General features: G+C 38.8%; 1 protein-coding gene across 3 annotated transcripts in view; it reads right to left on the reverse strand.

Annotated features, from left to right (window-relative positions):
- The window catches only part of Traf6 (TNF-receptor-associated factor 6), a 159355-nt gene that overhangs the window by 129831 nt on the left and 13863 nt on the right, over positions 1–15661 (reverse strand). For all 3 annotated transcript variants that reach the window (XR_010860210.2, XM_067147509.2, XM_067147510.2), the window contains exon 3: positions 13059–13189. Coding sequence is in view for 2 of the 3 variants with exons in the window: in XM_067147509.2 (XP_067003610.1) it covers positions 13059–13189 (131 nt within the window). In the remaining variant the exon portion in view is untranslated. The remainder of the gene's footprint in view (positions 1–13058; positions 13190–15661) is intronic.

A 15661-nucleotide genomic window follows, 5' to 3' on the forward strand; every position in this document is an offset into this window, starting at 1 on the left:
GGTAAATCTGCCATGCGTACCTCCGGAACTGTAGGATGGTAACAAAAGCACTTCAGACACCTCTTGACAATCTTTTTCTCTTCTTTTCTGCCGCTGATAGGCCAATATCGTTGTCGAGTTGCATATAGTAGTTGCTCTGGGGGACAATGCTTCAGACGACGATGTTCATTTTCCATGATCATTCTGGTGATGTGATGATTTGCTGGTAGAAGCACAGGATGTCTCTGTTCTGATGTTAGCTCTGAAAAACGAAGCCTTCCTCCAACCTTAATCAATCCGTCACTATCCAAAAACGGACTGAGTGCATTAGAGATCTCTTCTTTGGGAGGTCTTGATTATTAATTAAGCAATGTAGTGAATGTAGGGAATGCTTCTAATTGTGTCCATCTGACTACCCGTTTCTCTACTTTACTAGTTTCTTGTATTTCTAGTGAACCTTTTTTCCTTTCTGGCGGTTTGAGTTTGCAATTATAAATGAATCTTTGACAATATGCTACTATACGGCATAATTTCTGAAATGACAAGAATTTATTCAGTAGAACGCTGGTTGATGTTGCTGTCAACATGACTGCTGTGACATTCAGCTCTGGTAGTTCTGTTTCAAATTCTTCTGAATGCTCTGGTTGTTGATGTGTACGAAGCCAAGAAGGTCCGCTATACCAAAGCTTTTTTTTTTTTTTGCTAGGGGCTTTACGTCGCACTGACACAGATAGGTCTTATGGCGACGATGGGATAGGAAAGGCCTAGGAGTTGGAAGGAAGCGGCCGTGGCCTTAATTAAGGTACAGCCCCAGCATTTGCCTGGTGTGAAAATGGGAAACCACGGAAAACCATCTTCAGGGATGCCGATAGTGGGATTCGAACCTACTATCTCCCGGATGCAAGCTCACAGCCGCGCGCCTCTACGCGCACGGCCAACTCGCCCGGTCCAAAGCTTTTTGTCTTCGAGTTCTGCTGAAGTAATTCCTCTTGATAGAAGATCGGCTGGATTTTCAGTCGAAGGAACATGCTTCCAGTTGGTTGCATCAGTGGCTTCTTGAATCTTTGCAACCCTGTTTGCCACAAATGTCTTCAGCAGCCTTGGCTCAGTGTTGATTCATCCCAAAACAATTGTACTGTCACTCCATAATCTGATTTGACCAATTTTTTTTCTTTCAAAGCACTCACTGTAGTGCTGACAAGTTGTGCAAGAAGAAGGGCTGCCTCCAATTCAAGTCTTGGCAACGAAATGGTTTTAAAAGAGCTACTTTCCTCTTCGCACAAAGTAAATTGGAAATGTAGAGACCACTTTGCATTTGACAAACTGCATAAATGCAGGCCCCAAAAGCTTTCTCTGAAGCATCACTAAATCCAAACAAATCAAAAGAGCCAGAGCAATTCCCAGGATTTATGTTTCTCATAATTCTGATGTTGTTCAGTCTTTTCTAATGACATATAGTACTCATTCCAAATCTGAAGGTGCTCTCGAGACAATGGCTGATCCCATTCAAATCCATCTACCCATAAGTGTTGCATCAACAACTTCCCTTTGATCAGTACTGACCCACGAGTCCTAGAGGAGCAAAAATCTGTGCGATTTTGGAGGATACTTCGCTTTTGGATCTTGGTGGATGCTTTGTCAGCTCAACTCAAAACTGAAGGCAATCTTGTGCTGAGTCCCAGAAGAGTCCAACAGTCTTACTAGCTTCACTTTTGTCTAAAACCAGTAGAGTCCCTTCGTGCTCTCCAAATCCTGCAAGATCTCTTTGCTGCTGAGCCTCCATTTCTTCAAATGCATTCCACCATTCTTGAGAATATTTTGTATTTGCCGCCGTAGCCCGATCACGTCTTCTAGAATGTCTCCTCCACTGAAGCAGTCATCCATATAAAAATCATCGCGAATAGCCTTTGCTGCTGCTGGAAATTTATTTTCATGAAGAGTAGCCAATTCATTTAGGCATCTCATGGCATGGTAAGGTGCTGATGCAGTTCCATATGTTACTGTATTCAACTGATAGATCCTCACAGGGGCTGAAGATTCCTCTTTCCACAAAATCTGCTGGAATGCTCGATCTTCAGGATGGATGAGGATTTGCCGAAACATATTTTCTACATCTGCCGCCATGACGTACTTATGGCTGCGAAAACTAAGTACAATGTGAAAAAGATCTCGCTGTAAATTAGGTCCTGTCATGAGCTTGTCACTTTGTGCTGTCACTATCTGGACGTACCACTGGTTGATGGGGTATGAAGTATGAATTTGGTACATCTTGATTTTGGTTTGTTACAATCAAGCTCATATGCCCTAGTTTTTCAGATTCATCCATGAAATCTGCATAAGCAGTCTTGAGTTCAGGGTGTCTGCTTAATCTCTTGACTAATGATTCTAGTCTGTTTAGTGCGGGTTTTCTTGATTCTCCGAGGACGACATCCGGCTTGATAGGGAGCCTTACAATGAATCTACCTGTTGTATCTCTCCAAATGGTGTCCGTGAACTGTGTTTCACATATTCTTTCTTCTGATGTGTAATGTTGAATCTCCAGAATTGCTTCTTGTTTCCAGAATTTTCCCATCTGATCTGATAATTGTTGATTGCTAATTTTCATGCATGTTGTTGTTGATCCTTGTTTGTTCTCAAAAACTTCACCGCCTATAATCCAGCCTAATCGGGTGTTTTGCAGAGCTGGTTGTCCTTCAGCTTCATTCTTGGGCGGACCTATGACTATTTTCCAATAAAGTCCTGCACCAATTAATATGTCTGTCTCCAGGGTTGTTGAATGTGGGGACTGCCAAGCAAATGTCCTTTGGAATAATAATTTTGTCCTTCTTGATCTCCAACTGTGGCAATCGTCCTGTTATATTTGGCAAAACTAGAAATTCTGCTTCCACCTCAAATCCGTCATTCCTTGAAGCGAGGTGTACTCTGGTAATCCTTTTTGTTTCCACTTTGGAACAATCTACTCCAATGATCTGTGTGTTTGTCTTGATATTCAGTAAACCAAGCTTCTTATACGGACCTTCTTTTATTAGATTCGACTAAGATCCTGGATCCAATAAGGCTCGGCATGTCATTCTTCTTCCGTGAACATCTTTCACATAAATTAAAGCTGTTGACAAAAGTATTTGCGATGTTATTCCTTTCGCCAAGCTCACATTGAGTGAAGCAGGTGAATGCTGAGATTCGACACACAGGTTTGGTTTTCTTTAACATTTTGTTTGTCATCTTCCTCAGCATGTAAAAGTGTGTTGTGAAGAAGTCCACATTTCTTGCATTTCGATCCTCTGCAACTTTTTGCAATATGTCCTGGTTTCAAACAGTTATGACACTGTCCCTTTTCTCGGAGCAGTTTTCTTCTGTCTTCAACTGATCGTTTAATTCTTCACATGTAAAAAGGGGGTGACTAACACCACAAAGATTACAGCTTGCCTGAGACATCGTCATAACTTTCTTGCTAGGTTGTCTGTCCTTCGGATTTGCCTTCGTGATCAATGCCTTGTTTTTTTTATGATTTAACAGCATATATGACTGGGAACGCTCAGTTAAAAATTTCAAGAAATCATCCAACGTTGGCATCTTCTCTGGAGTGTTGCTTTTCACCCTTTCCTGCCAGTCTCATTGCTCAATGAAATCCAGCTGCTTCTTTGCTAGATGAACAACCAATGTATCCCAATATTGTACCGGTTGCTTCATTCCTTTTAATGAAGCCATGTGAGTTTGAATATGAAATTGTAATTGCCTGAGTGATTTAGATTTGTTCTATTTAAAAACTGTAGGTAAATTGAAAAGTTCATCTAGATGTGTCTCGATGATCATCATTTGATTATCATATGTATCTACAAGCAAGTTCCACGCACTTGTGTAGTTTTCTTCTGAAATGGTAAAACCTTGAATGACTTTGCTTGCCTCACCCTGCAGAAGACCGATCAGATACTGATATTTTTGAATATTTGTTAGTTCAATATCATTATGAATGGTTGACTCAAAACTGTTCTTAAAAAGCAATTCTTCTGTTATGATTTTGTGGAACTTCCTGTTGATGATTGGCGTTGTTTACTGCCATGTTCATTTGAGCTAGCAAATTATTTTGAACATCCTCTGCCTCATCTATTATCGTTTGCAGTTGTGTAACTGCTCTGAAATAAATAGATTCAAATAGCTTTCGCTCTCCCTCGCATTCCTCTTCACACTGTAGTGCAGGTATTTCATCAGTGATCTCTGTTTCCTCTATTTTCATTTGAACTTCTTCAAAAGAATTCCATAGCTCTTCACATTTTATAATTCTAACCTTCGCCTCTGATTTTGACATGTCAGTTGTAATCAATTTTATTATTCTTGTTAACGTGCCTTTTACTCGATCATGCAATTGTTTCAATTTCTTTATTTGCGACATATTGAAATTAAGGTTATGCTGTGAAAGTTTGAAGGAATTGCGTGAAGGTTATGTATAAGTTCAAAGAAATCATGTCGCTGAATTGAGGTTATATGACAAAGGAAATTGGATCTTATGACAACAGGAGGATCAATGGACTTCAATTATTATTTTATTATTATTATTATATTGATCAGTGCATGTTCATGTTACGAAAACATGCGCTAAGGGAAAGAGGCTAGAATCTAAGAGTGTGCATAGCAAGGATGGTGTATATGTCAAAGAGACTCGCGGTCTCACAGAGATTCTTGCATTAAGCGGTGAGAAGAATGTAAATCTTAAAACCGTCTTTTCTTCTTTATATATACGTAACCTGGAATCGTACTTGCCTGATAACTGATTTATGCTGCACTCCGTTGAAGTTGTTGGCCTCAGCGGACTGATTTTCGTTATGAACGAGAATGCAACAACCGTGAATGATTCCACGAATTTGAGATGTGTTGTATTTTTACTCCGCTGCTTAACCTCAATTGCGACGCATTGTTTTCACTCCTGCAATTCACTTTTCATGACCTAGCTTGTATTGAACATCTCAGGTTATTGAGAGCCGTGCTGTTGGGAGCCAATGTGTTTTTGATTTGAAGTAAAGGAACTTGGTGCCTTCAATACCTTCTTGCATTTGATATGTCTTGCTTATGCGACATTACAACTTGATGACGAACATGACTGTTGCATGAGTAACAATTTTCAACAATACAAAATCATCTGACCAATCGGAAATAGACTCGGAAAGTGCCAACTTCAATTAATGAAATAAATTTATAAAAATTAAAAGTCTCTTCATAACACCAACATTAACCCAGTTTTCAACCATAGTTATGTTCGCTTTATAAATAGAAATATATCACACTTATCACAAGTATGCTACTGGTGAGGTTACTGACACATAATTGCTAAAGATATTGGTTGTTAGAGTCTTCTTAAATGAAATATCATACCTATTTTCATAAATAAAGATGAATGAGGTGTTGTAAGTTAGTGATGACAAGTTGATGTGTTGTATGTGATACATTTATGTAGTTAACTTGATTCATAGAATTTATGAGAGGGATGATATCCACGAGCTATTAATAATGATGATAGATGATAATTTTGAGAGTGCGTATGTAATAAATGACTTATCGCTTATCTTTTTCCTGACGTATCCACATATAAGAAAACTGAAGTGATTGAAATCATCAATATTATTAAAAGTATCGATATCCTCAATATTATTAATTAACTATGGAGATGTGAAGACATGAATACATGAAATTAGGATATTTAAGTCAAGGCAACGGATGATGATCAATGATTTCCCAGATATATCTGTAAATTTTAAAACATTAACGAATGTAGGGATTGTAATCTAATTCAGCAACAAAAGAATTGAACAAGAGATGTGATTTTAATTTACATGGACAGAATTCAAAGAATTATTTCAGATTTATTTTCTAATTTTCGATACCTGATTGAAAATAATTTTTTTTTAGTCAAAGATCTTCAACGAATTACTTCAATGATTAACTCATTTTAAATGAAGAGAGATAATTATTTCCAAAGATATTTCATTCTTCTTTTATTTTCAAGATTTTCAATTATAATAAATGATAGTAGCCAAACTTATTGCCATTTTTATGTGACCCTAGGATAAGTAAATAGTTATAGTCAACCTTAGGTTAAGGATTAGGAATTTTACTATGCGAAAATAATTGATCGGCGAGATGGAGACGTCCATTGACTTAGTTGAAGGGAAGTCAGCCAGCAAACACAGCAAAATGGTTATCTCTCTGGACCCACGACCTCAAAAAGCAATGAAAATTAGAAATTTAATTGGAAATGAGCTAGTCTGGGTTTCTTTGCAGCCTGACCTGGACACAGGAATGGCGCAGCGTCATGGTCTCTAAGTAAGTTTATAAGGGGCAAATTTATATGTCACAAGTTCATGAAAGTGTAATCTTTAAGCTGAATACAATTGTAGCAATGCTATTCATGTTATTTCTAGGATTACTTCATAATCTATATAACTTACATAAAATAAGAGTTTTGTCTGTACATTGCTCAGAATTTGAACAGAATGGTATTCCTGTATCGGTCATGTCCACAGTAACAAGGAAATGCACTTTTTACTTTTCCGTAATTTCTGTCTGTAGACGCATCCCGAGAAAACAGCCAAAGAGAATTTCATGAAAATCGGTATGTAAAGTCGGGGGATGAGCCACTACAATCTAGGATACATTTTATTCACACTGAGGAAAATGGTAATTTAGGGGAAGGCCTATAATTCAATTCTCAAATAATTATATTATTAGTGGTCCTATCAATAAATACTACATAACTAAAGTTATATAGAATTACATTTCCAATCATTAATTTCTTATACATTTTTACAGTACAGTAGAATTCCGCTGTAACGAACACCAGTATAACGAAATTTTCAGAATAACGAATAATTTTTTTGGTCCCTTCCTTTTTCCCTATTTGTCGTATGTTAAAATATTTCATTTTAACGAATTTCGTAGTTTCAGTTTAACGAATTAAAATTGAGCTCTTTTCTTTACCAGTTTGACCATATTTTCTCAAATTAAAACCAAAATTCATCCTGTTTTATGATCAAATTTTTATGGTTAAATTATTTCGTTATTCAGACGATATGATCGCCATTTTCCATATATGCACCGTACGCGATCGAGAAGGCAATCGCTTTTGTGTAACCAATACGTTTCGCCCAGTTCTCACATATGGTATGGAACTTATTTGGGAAAGACTAACGGTGTCCGACCTTCGAACTACTGAAAATGTAAAGGCCAGATTTCTGAAACGAATACTGGGCATCTCCAGGATGTCACATTACGACTTGCGTGCGAATTATCCAAAGAAACTTTTTTCCGGGAAGATTTGAAAATAAGAATGCAGCTTTCACATACGCAGCGAGAAGTAGTTCTCCAAGAGAGAAAGAGAAAACAAGCAGAAATCAGCCTGGATTTTTATTCAGCTGATGCTATGATTGACCGCAGCTGGACCGGTCCAAATAATGACGTGAGAAGTGCTTTGAATAGGCTGGCGGTACATGGGTTTCACCATAGTCTATGCCGGCGATCAGACTTTCATGAACCGTCCCTACATTGTGTGCGTACGTTGTGTGATAAACATTGCGATCGCTATCATTTCAGCAAGTGCAACAAGAGAACAAAATGTTCACTAGAATATGCGAAAGATTAATGTATTTTTTTCTTTTAATGCACATTTGTACGCTATTAAATAAATAAATATGCTTCGCCCGTAGGAGCGCCAAGTTTGCAATCAACCAATGAACGCTACGCTTTGCGCAACCAATAGGCTTGGCCCATCAACCGATGTAAGACGTCACACTATTGGCTGAGTAGGATCGCGATGTTTGTAATCCACCAATGAACGCGACGGATGCATTGCATGTTTCTTCTTCGTATTTAATTCGCAAAGCCTATTCAAAGCACTTTTCACGTTCTCTTTGACTTCTCATGTCATTATTTGGACCGGTCTAGCTGCGGTCAATCAGAAGAATAAAAATCCAGGCTGATTCTGCTTGTTTTCTCTTTCTCTCTTGGAGAACTACTTCTTCTTGCTGTTAAGGTTATATCATTAACCTTGCAAAGTTCGTGTGCATTTCGTTAAATAAATAAGTGCCGTACATATCATCGCAAATGGATAAGCAGAAGCGACAGCAGTTTTCGTTGAGTGAAAAACGTAAAATACTTGCGGAAGTAGAGAAAGGCGGAAAGAAAGGAGATGTAGCGAAGAAGTATGGCATTAGCCCGTCAACACTTTGTACGTTTTTAAAACAGAAAAGCAAGATAGAGGAAAACATTGATGCTGATGCCCTAGGTCCACAGCGTAAGAAGATCAGGACAGCCGACTACAAGGAGGTGGACCAAGCCGTCTATATAGTACGCGCACCTTTTCTTGAGCCCGAATCTCCATAGTAACGAATGGGAACCAGGGCTCAAGAAAAGGTGCACGTACTATAGGGTACGTGGTTTGTGGAAATGCGGAGTAAAACATTCCAATAAATGGCCCACTGTTATGTGAGCGTGCGCGATCTTTCGCACGTTCGCTTGCGTCACCTGAGTTTATGGGTAGTGCTGGGGCCTGTTCCACGAACGAACTTTGCAACTTTTCAACTTTGCACTTTTCACTTTTCAAATTTTGCAAAGTGCAAAGTCTTTCTGTTCCACCATGGTCTAGGTTGTACTTTTCAATTTTTTCGCAAAGTGAAAAGTCTTTGCGAATGAGTGATACGATCGAGATTATTCCATGAGCAAACTGTATAGGCCTAATACTCTACGATTTTAATGCTTTACTTTTCGCGGCGAATTTGACGGCATAATTGTCGTACAGTTTACGTTTTTATCATGGGAAAAAAGGTTATTACAAGTAGCTGGCTGTGCTGGAAGTTGTCAAGGAGAAACGTGACATACTTTTTCGACAACTTTAAAGATAACCTCTCAAATTATGACACATCAATATTAACGAGAGTAGGCTGCCGTCAACACATTCACACACAGAAGGAAATTCACCCTTCATTAGAAATGCCGTCGCTATATTGAGTGGATTATCAGGCCAACGTACTGTTAGGAAATATTACATTTACTATAACATCTACGACTTTGGTAACAGTTCGCAAATAATTGTTGTGATGTCCCATGCACTGGTGTTACACCGTGCAGCTGGGCACCATTTACTAACCAATGTAAGCATATAAGAATTTGTTCTTTTCCGGAAAGGGATTGACTTCTTTTTGTTACATGTTTCAATAAATGTCCGATCATTTCAAGAATATAATGAGCCTGTGTTGGGGTAATACGAAATCACTCGCGAAAGTCCGTCGAAGTGAGGTTATGAAAATTAATCTCGTCTTTGTACGTTCTCTTATTGGATTCTTCATCACTGTCCTCACTTGATGCTAATAAAAGCTCACGTCGTAACGTGTTTATATCACTAAACCAAATTCTACGCCGAGAAACTAGTGTACATACTTGTTAATTAACATATGAAAAGGGAATCATCTCTTTGCAAGATTTATGAAAACTTTTCACTTCATTTCTTTGCACTTTGCATTTCTGTACCAATGGAGGAACATAACAGGCTTGAAAAGTGAAATGATTCCTAACTTTTCACTTTTCACTTTTCACTTTGCAAGTTAAATCTGAAAAGTGATGGTGGAACAAAATCTGAACTGAAAAGTGCAAAGTGAAAAGTGAAAAGTTGCAAAGTTCGTTCGTGGAATAGGCCCCTGGTTGGCTTCATAGGTTCCGGGAGAGATATGGCATATCCCACAAAATTATAAATGGTGAAGCTAACAATGGCCCGACGGAAGTTGCGTCTTCATGGCGGCTGGAGACTCTAAAGGATGCCTTGAAAGAATATTCGCCGGCAGACATTTATAATGTAGACGAAACTGCTTTATTTTATAAACTAATGCCGAACAAAACCCTTGATTTTAAGGGAAATAAGTGTTTTGGGGGCAAACGTTCAAAAGAACGTATCACGGCTCTTTTGTGCACCAATTCCACAGGGACGGACAAACTGAAGCCTCTCATAATTGGGAAATTTGGGAAGCCAAGGTGCTTCAAGGGGGTGCAACATCAGCCCTGTGAAATACAGGCACAATTCTAAGGCATGGATGACATCTGTGCTATTCAAAGAGTGGTTGTTGGACTTGGAACGTCGGATGAAGGCCGAAAAGAGGAGAATTCTTCTATTATTGGACAATTGCTCTTCTCATAATTGTGTGCCTCGCCATTTGGAGCATGTAAAAGTTTTATTTTTGCCTCCAAATACAACTTCAATTCTGCAGCCGCTAGATCAGGGTATAATTCATGCAGTAAAGCGGCATTACCGAGCTCGTGTAGTCCGTCGAATGCTGTGCAACGTTGCCACGAATAGAGCCTTTAACATCAATATATTGGAAGCAATGCAGATGTTTAATGCTGCATGGAAATCCCTGAATGCAGACATCATCACAAACTGCTTTAGAAAAGCTGGAGTGGTTTTTACAGAAGACATCGCAGAAAGTGAAGTGTTGGATGATGTGGAAACCGAGGAGAATTGGAAGCGTTTGTGTACAACGTTGGATGTGCCATCTACGGTAAGTCTTACCGACTACATCAATGTAGATAGTGATGTAATAGCCCACAAAGAAATCACAAATGAGGAAATTGTGGAGGACATTATGAATGATAGAGATCCATGCGATGAGGAGGAAGAGGAAGACAACCCCCAAAATGATTGTGATCGACAGAGCTTGACTCTTCAGCAGGCAACGAACATGGCATGTAGCCTTCAAGATTTTCTCGTGTCACGAAGTGATGTGCCAGAATCTGTTTTAAATTCATGTGCAGTGGTTGGTGACTATTTGGAACGAGCTTTTGTGTCTGGATCTGTTCAGAAGAAAATCACAGACTTTTTCAAAAAATGATGTTCTGGAACAGTGTGTAGACTTGCTGGTACAATGTAAAAATAGATTTTCTGAAAACATCTGTCAGTACTGTAACTCTTATTATTATAATGGTATTTTGAAGTTATATAGAACCTGCAGCTGATATAACAGGGCAGATGACCTCATAGTTAAGCCCCTAAAAACAACAATAACTAACGGATATAATACTAGGTGAGTTCTTACGAATTGACTTATTTCAGTATAACAAAATTTCAGTATAACAAATTAATTTCAGAGGTCCCCAAAACTTTGTTATACTGGTATTTTACTGTACCGGCTATGATAACACAGATATCCATGAATTTCGATTTTTGTTGCTAAGTCCACACCAACACCGAGCCACGAGAAAATGGGTTAACAGAATTTAATGAAAATCGGTATACGGAGTCGGGGAAGAAGGAACTATAGTCTAAGCTATAAACAATTTTACTGACCCTGGGTGAAATTGTAGTTTAGGGGTAGGCACCCAAAATTTTAACTTTTAAGTATGTTTTTTTAGAAGTGAAGCTTCCACGGTGTGAAGAATTATTTAATTTAATTTAAATATGTTATTGGTCCTATCGAAAAGTACTACATAACAAAAGTTACAGAGAATACAATTTCCGATCATTTTTATTCAGTTTTACCGTACCGACTATGATAAGAGTAGTATTTCAGAGTCGGAAGAAAACTAAATGTGAAGGCCTACAACATCCAAAGTGCATAACATTGATCAACAATAACATTACACTGACCATTGTTTGTTGTGATGTTCTTTGCCTCTTATGGTGCCCTCAACTCCAACAGAAAGGATTACTGTTGTGTACCGAGTATAACAGCCTGACTGAATACTGGTGGGAAATAGCTGGGGAGTTAGAAAAAATTTTCTTTAGCATGCCATTCCTCTGGTTCATACATTGTCTGATACTGCTGGTACGTAACACACCGGTTCATCATAGCATTCAGCTATTCGATCCCTACTCTGACGCGCTGTTTTGAATGAGCGGTGTGCACATTTGACAGAGGTTCACTTCGTAATAGTAGTATGACCTGGTCTAGAATTACAATATAGGCCCATTAAAAATTATAGCACCACAATTCACTAAATAATTCAAAATTCAACCCTGAAAAGAGCCGTTTCTTAAGAAAAGCATCTCCCTCTTCACTTTTATTGAATTCTACATTCGTTTCATTCCAAATTATCAGTTAAGAAAGGTTTTCTCCTCTGTCTTCCAGAAAAAATTTGCCTCCAAGTTAGATTTTTCTGCCGCCAGTGTAGTGAAATGAGATTTTCCGACTCATCAGGTACTCCTAGGAAACAGATGAGTAAAAGGGCATAGATTTGCCCTGGAACTCTCCACTATTTGACCCCCACCCCCTCCCCGCCAAAAAAAGACAAAGTGTTCACAGATCACGGCTGTCTGTGGCTTGGTCATTCCAGCTCTGGAACTTTGGACTGTTGGATCGGCAACATAGTATTGTTTGTTAAAAGTGAGAAAATGCGTGGTTTTTCATTTGATCGAGTATTTCATATTGCTTTTAATCGCACCATTCCTACTGACGTCATTGTAATGACCTATGTTCATTTCACTTGGGAAAACCACTAAGACAGTCTTTCTGAAGATGTAGAAAAGCAGGTGGAGAGTGAGTGTCTGCCATTATAATGAAAACTCCCCAACCTCATTGTGAATGATGGTAGGCGAGCGGGCCTACCATTGCAATGAAAATTCCCTAACCCAGTCTTCGTATGAGAAAAGACCTTTGGTGACTTCCCCGTCATGTTTCTAGGGTAACGTTAAGAGCTATGCAATATAATACAATCTTGCTCACAAGGTGTACACTACCTAACCTAGAATTCTGTATAAAATGTAGAATTCCGTAGCAAAGCACGGGTACATCAGCTAGTGTACATACATACTTGATTTCTTTTCAGTCAATTTATAAGGGAAGGTACAGCTGACCAATTTGCTACAGGTGCTCTATACGAGACAACAGTCCTCCAAACAGTCTCATAAACAGATAAATGTTACGGTATCAATTACATAAATGAAGAGGTTTTAATTTTAAAATAATTGAAAGAAAAGCATAAACTTCAATAATTACTGCACAATAACATGAACTTATTGCACCATTTGTCAAGTTCAGAAGATTCTTAAAATATTAAACAAAGTCATGTTTATAGCAGTGAGAAAACAAAATTAATGCACTACTTACCTCAGCCAATCCTTAATGCAGTCACTGCAGAAGCGATGTCCACAAGAAGTCAGGACAGGCTCTCTTAAACACTGCAGACAGATGGGGCACTCAAACCTAGCCTCTAACTGATTTTCATCTTCAAAACATGGCTGCTCAGAAGAAAAACAAAAATTAGTTTTAAAAAGAGAAAGAAGAAACTAAGAGTAAGAGTAAGAAATCAACACAAACAAATATACCGGTAATCAACTAAAGATGTAAGAAGAGAGCAAGAAATCAACACAAAAGAATATAATCATAAAAGAATTCAATTTAGTTTGACATGTCTCATTCCAATTCCCCACTTCCACCTCAGTTCAGGGTAGGCCTATGTGTTGTTTCAATTAATTTTGGAATTTTTCTTCTATATTTTTTTTCATTTTCACTATTTTTACTACTTTTATTTTTGCTACCATTACCCAAATATAAGCCAACAGTTGTGCGCCCCTAACCGCATGGCCAACTGGCCAGTCTCACACAAAATTCCACCAACTTCTCTCTTTCCATCAAACGCTACTTCTGGCAAGGCTGTTATATCTAGTAACTGTCTACGATTTACTCTTTCTACCAAGAAGTAATCAATTACCGTCTTTGTCCCATTTCCCCTTCCATATCTTGTAATCTTTCTATTATTCTTCTTCCTGAACCACATATTGCTCACATTGAACTGATTTCTCACACTTTTTAAAAATATTTTTACAAGTGGCTTTACGCCGCACCGATACAGATAGGTCTTCTGACGACGATGGGATAGGAAAGGACTAGGAGTGTAGAGGAAGACGACGATGGGATAGGAAAGGACTAGGAGTGTGGAGGAAGCGGCTGTGGCCTTAATTAAGTACAGCCCCAGCATTTTTCTGGTGTGAAAATGGGACACCACAGAAAATCATCTTCAGGGCTGTCGATAGTGGGGTTCGAACCTATTATCTCCCAAATACAAGCCAACAGTTGTATGCCCCTAACCACATGGCCAACTCGCCAGTCTCGCACAAAAATCCACCAACTTCTCTCTCTCTCTTCATTCCTCTTTCCATATCCTATAGGTCCAATTGCTTCTTCCATTCCTCGTTGTCGTATCCAACAATTGCATTAAAGTTTCCCATGACACTCACTGCCACATTCTTTATTTCTTTCACCAGTGTCTCCAGCAATTTGTCCATTTCTTCTTCTTTGCATCCAGTCTGGGGTGCATACACTTTGATGAAATCCTTCAGGCCTCCTCCATTCTCTGTCCTTAAATATATCTTCATTATTGCAGTATGTTGTCCACTTTACATATATATTCATTGAAATTGATCTTGGTACTTCTGGAATGAGAGAATCAGCCGTCTAGGAAAAGTCCTAGTCCGTTGCCCAGGAGACACCCGGATGTATAACAATATCACATGCAAATACACCCTACTAGGAGGAAAATCACCTCAAGCCAAACCCATCGAAAACTAGTGTGTGCGCCTTTCATTTAAAGAACAAAGAAGCCCTGCGGAAGCTGCGTGTGAAATGGAAAGGAATGGAGCTAGAACATAGCAATACTAAAGTTTACCTTGGTGTTACCCTGGATCCTTCGCTGACCTACACCACACACTGCACCAAACTCAAGGCAAAAGTTTCATCACAAAACTGCCTACTGCGTAAGGTAACTGTTTCTGGATGGGGTGCCCACCCCCAGACAGTAAGGACAACTTCCCTAGCACTCTGCTACTGAATATGCTAGTCCCGTGTGGTAGAAATCAGCTCACGCAAAGAAAGTCGACATTGCCTTGAACGAAACCTGCAGGCTAATTACAGGCTGTTTAAGACCAACACCCACACATAAGTTGTATTCACTTGCAGGTATAGCCCCACCTGATATTAGACGTGAGGTGGCCACTAATATCGAGAGACAAAAGGTTTGCAGCATCTCAGCCCACCCCCTTCATGAACATCAGCCACCTCCAGCTCGACTGATATCCAGGAAGAGTTTTCTACAGTCTTCTGCTCCACTCGATTCTGACCCAAAAAAGGCCAGGGTTAAGCTATGGAAACAAAGGTACCCAGATCATCCGGAACGTGTTGAAATTGAAGAGAAGTTGCCACCTGGTCACAAAAAGGGATGGTGTATATGGAAGTCATTAAACAGACTGCGGACCGGCGTTGCAAGATCTAAGGACAATCTTGTGAAATGGGGCATCGTGCATGGTGGGGACTCATTATGCGAATGTGGAGAGGAACAGACTTCTACGCACCTCTTGCACTGTCGTCTATGCCCAGATTCATGTACAGGGTTGGAATTGGCACTGGCCGGAAACAATGCCATCAATGTAGCCAAATACTGGTCACAACTTGTGTAAATAATGTATAGCCTATATAGTGTAGATATTTTCATGTAATACTTCCTTTCTCCTTTTTTTTATTTTTTTTACAATTAATTTGTTCATATGTCTTTCATTTTGTGTAATTAACATACTTCATATTTTTATTATTTAATTTTATGAATTGTATTTGAATTGATTTCTTATATATTGGTACCTCTGACACGAATAAATAATAAAATAAATAAATAAATATTCATCTAATATCTTGTAGGTTATTAACCCCACTCCACTCTT

This window comes from Anabrus simplex, chromosome 5, assembly GCF_040414725.1.
Source record: "Anabrus simplex isolate iqAnaSimp1 chromosome 5, ASM4041472v1, whole genome shotgun sequence".
In the NCBI taxonomy this organism is placed as follows: Eukaryota; Metazoa; Arthropoda; class Insecta; order Orthoptera; family Tettigoniidae; genus Anabrus; species Anabrus simplex.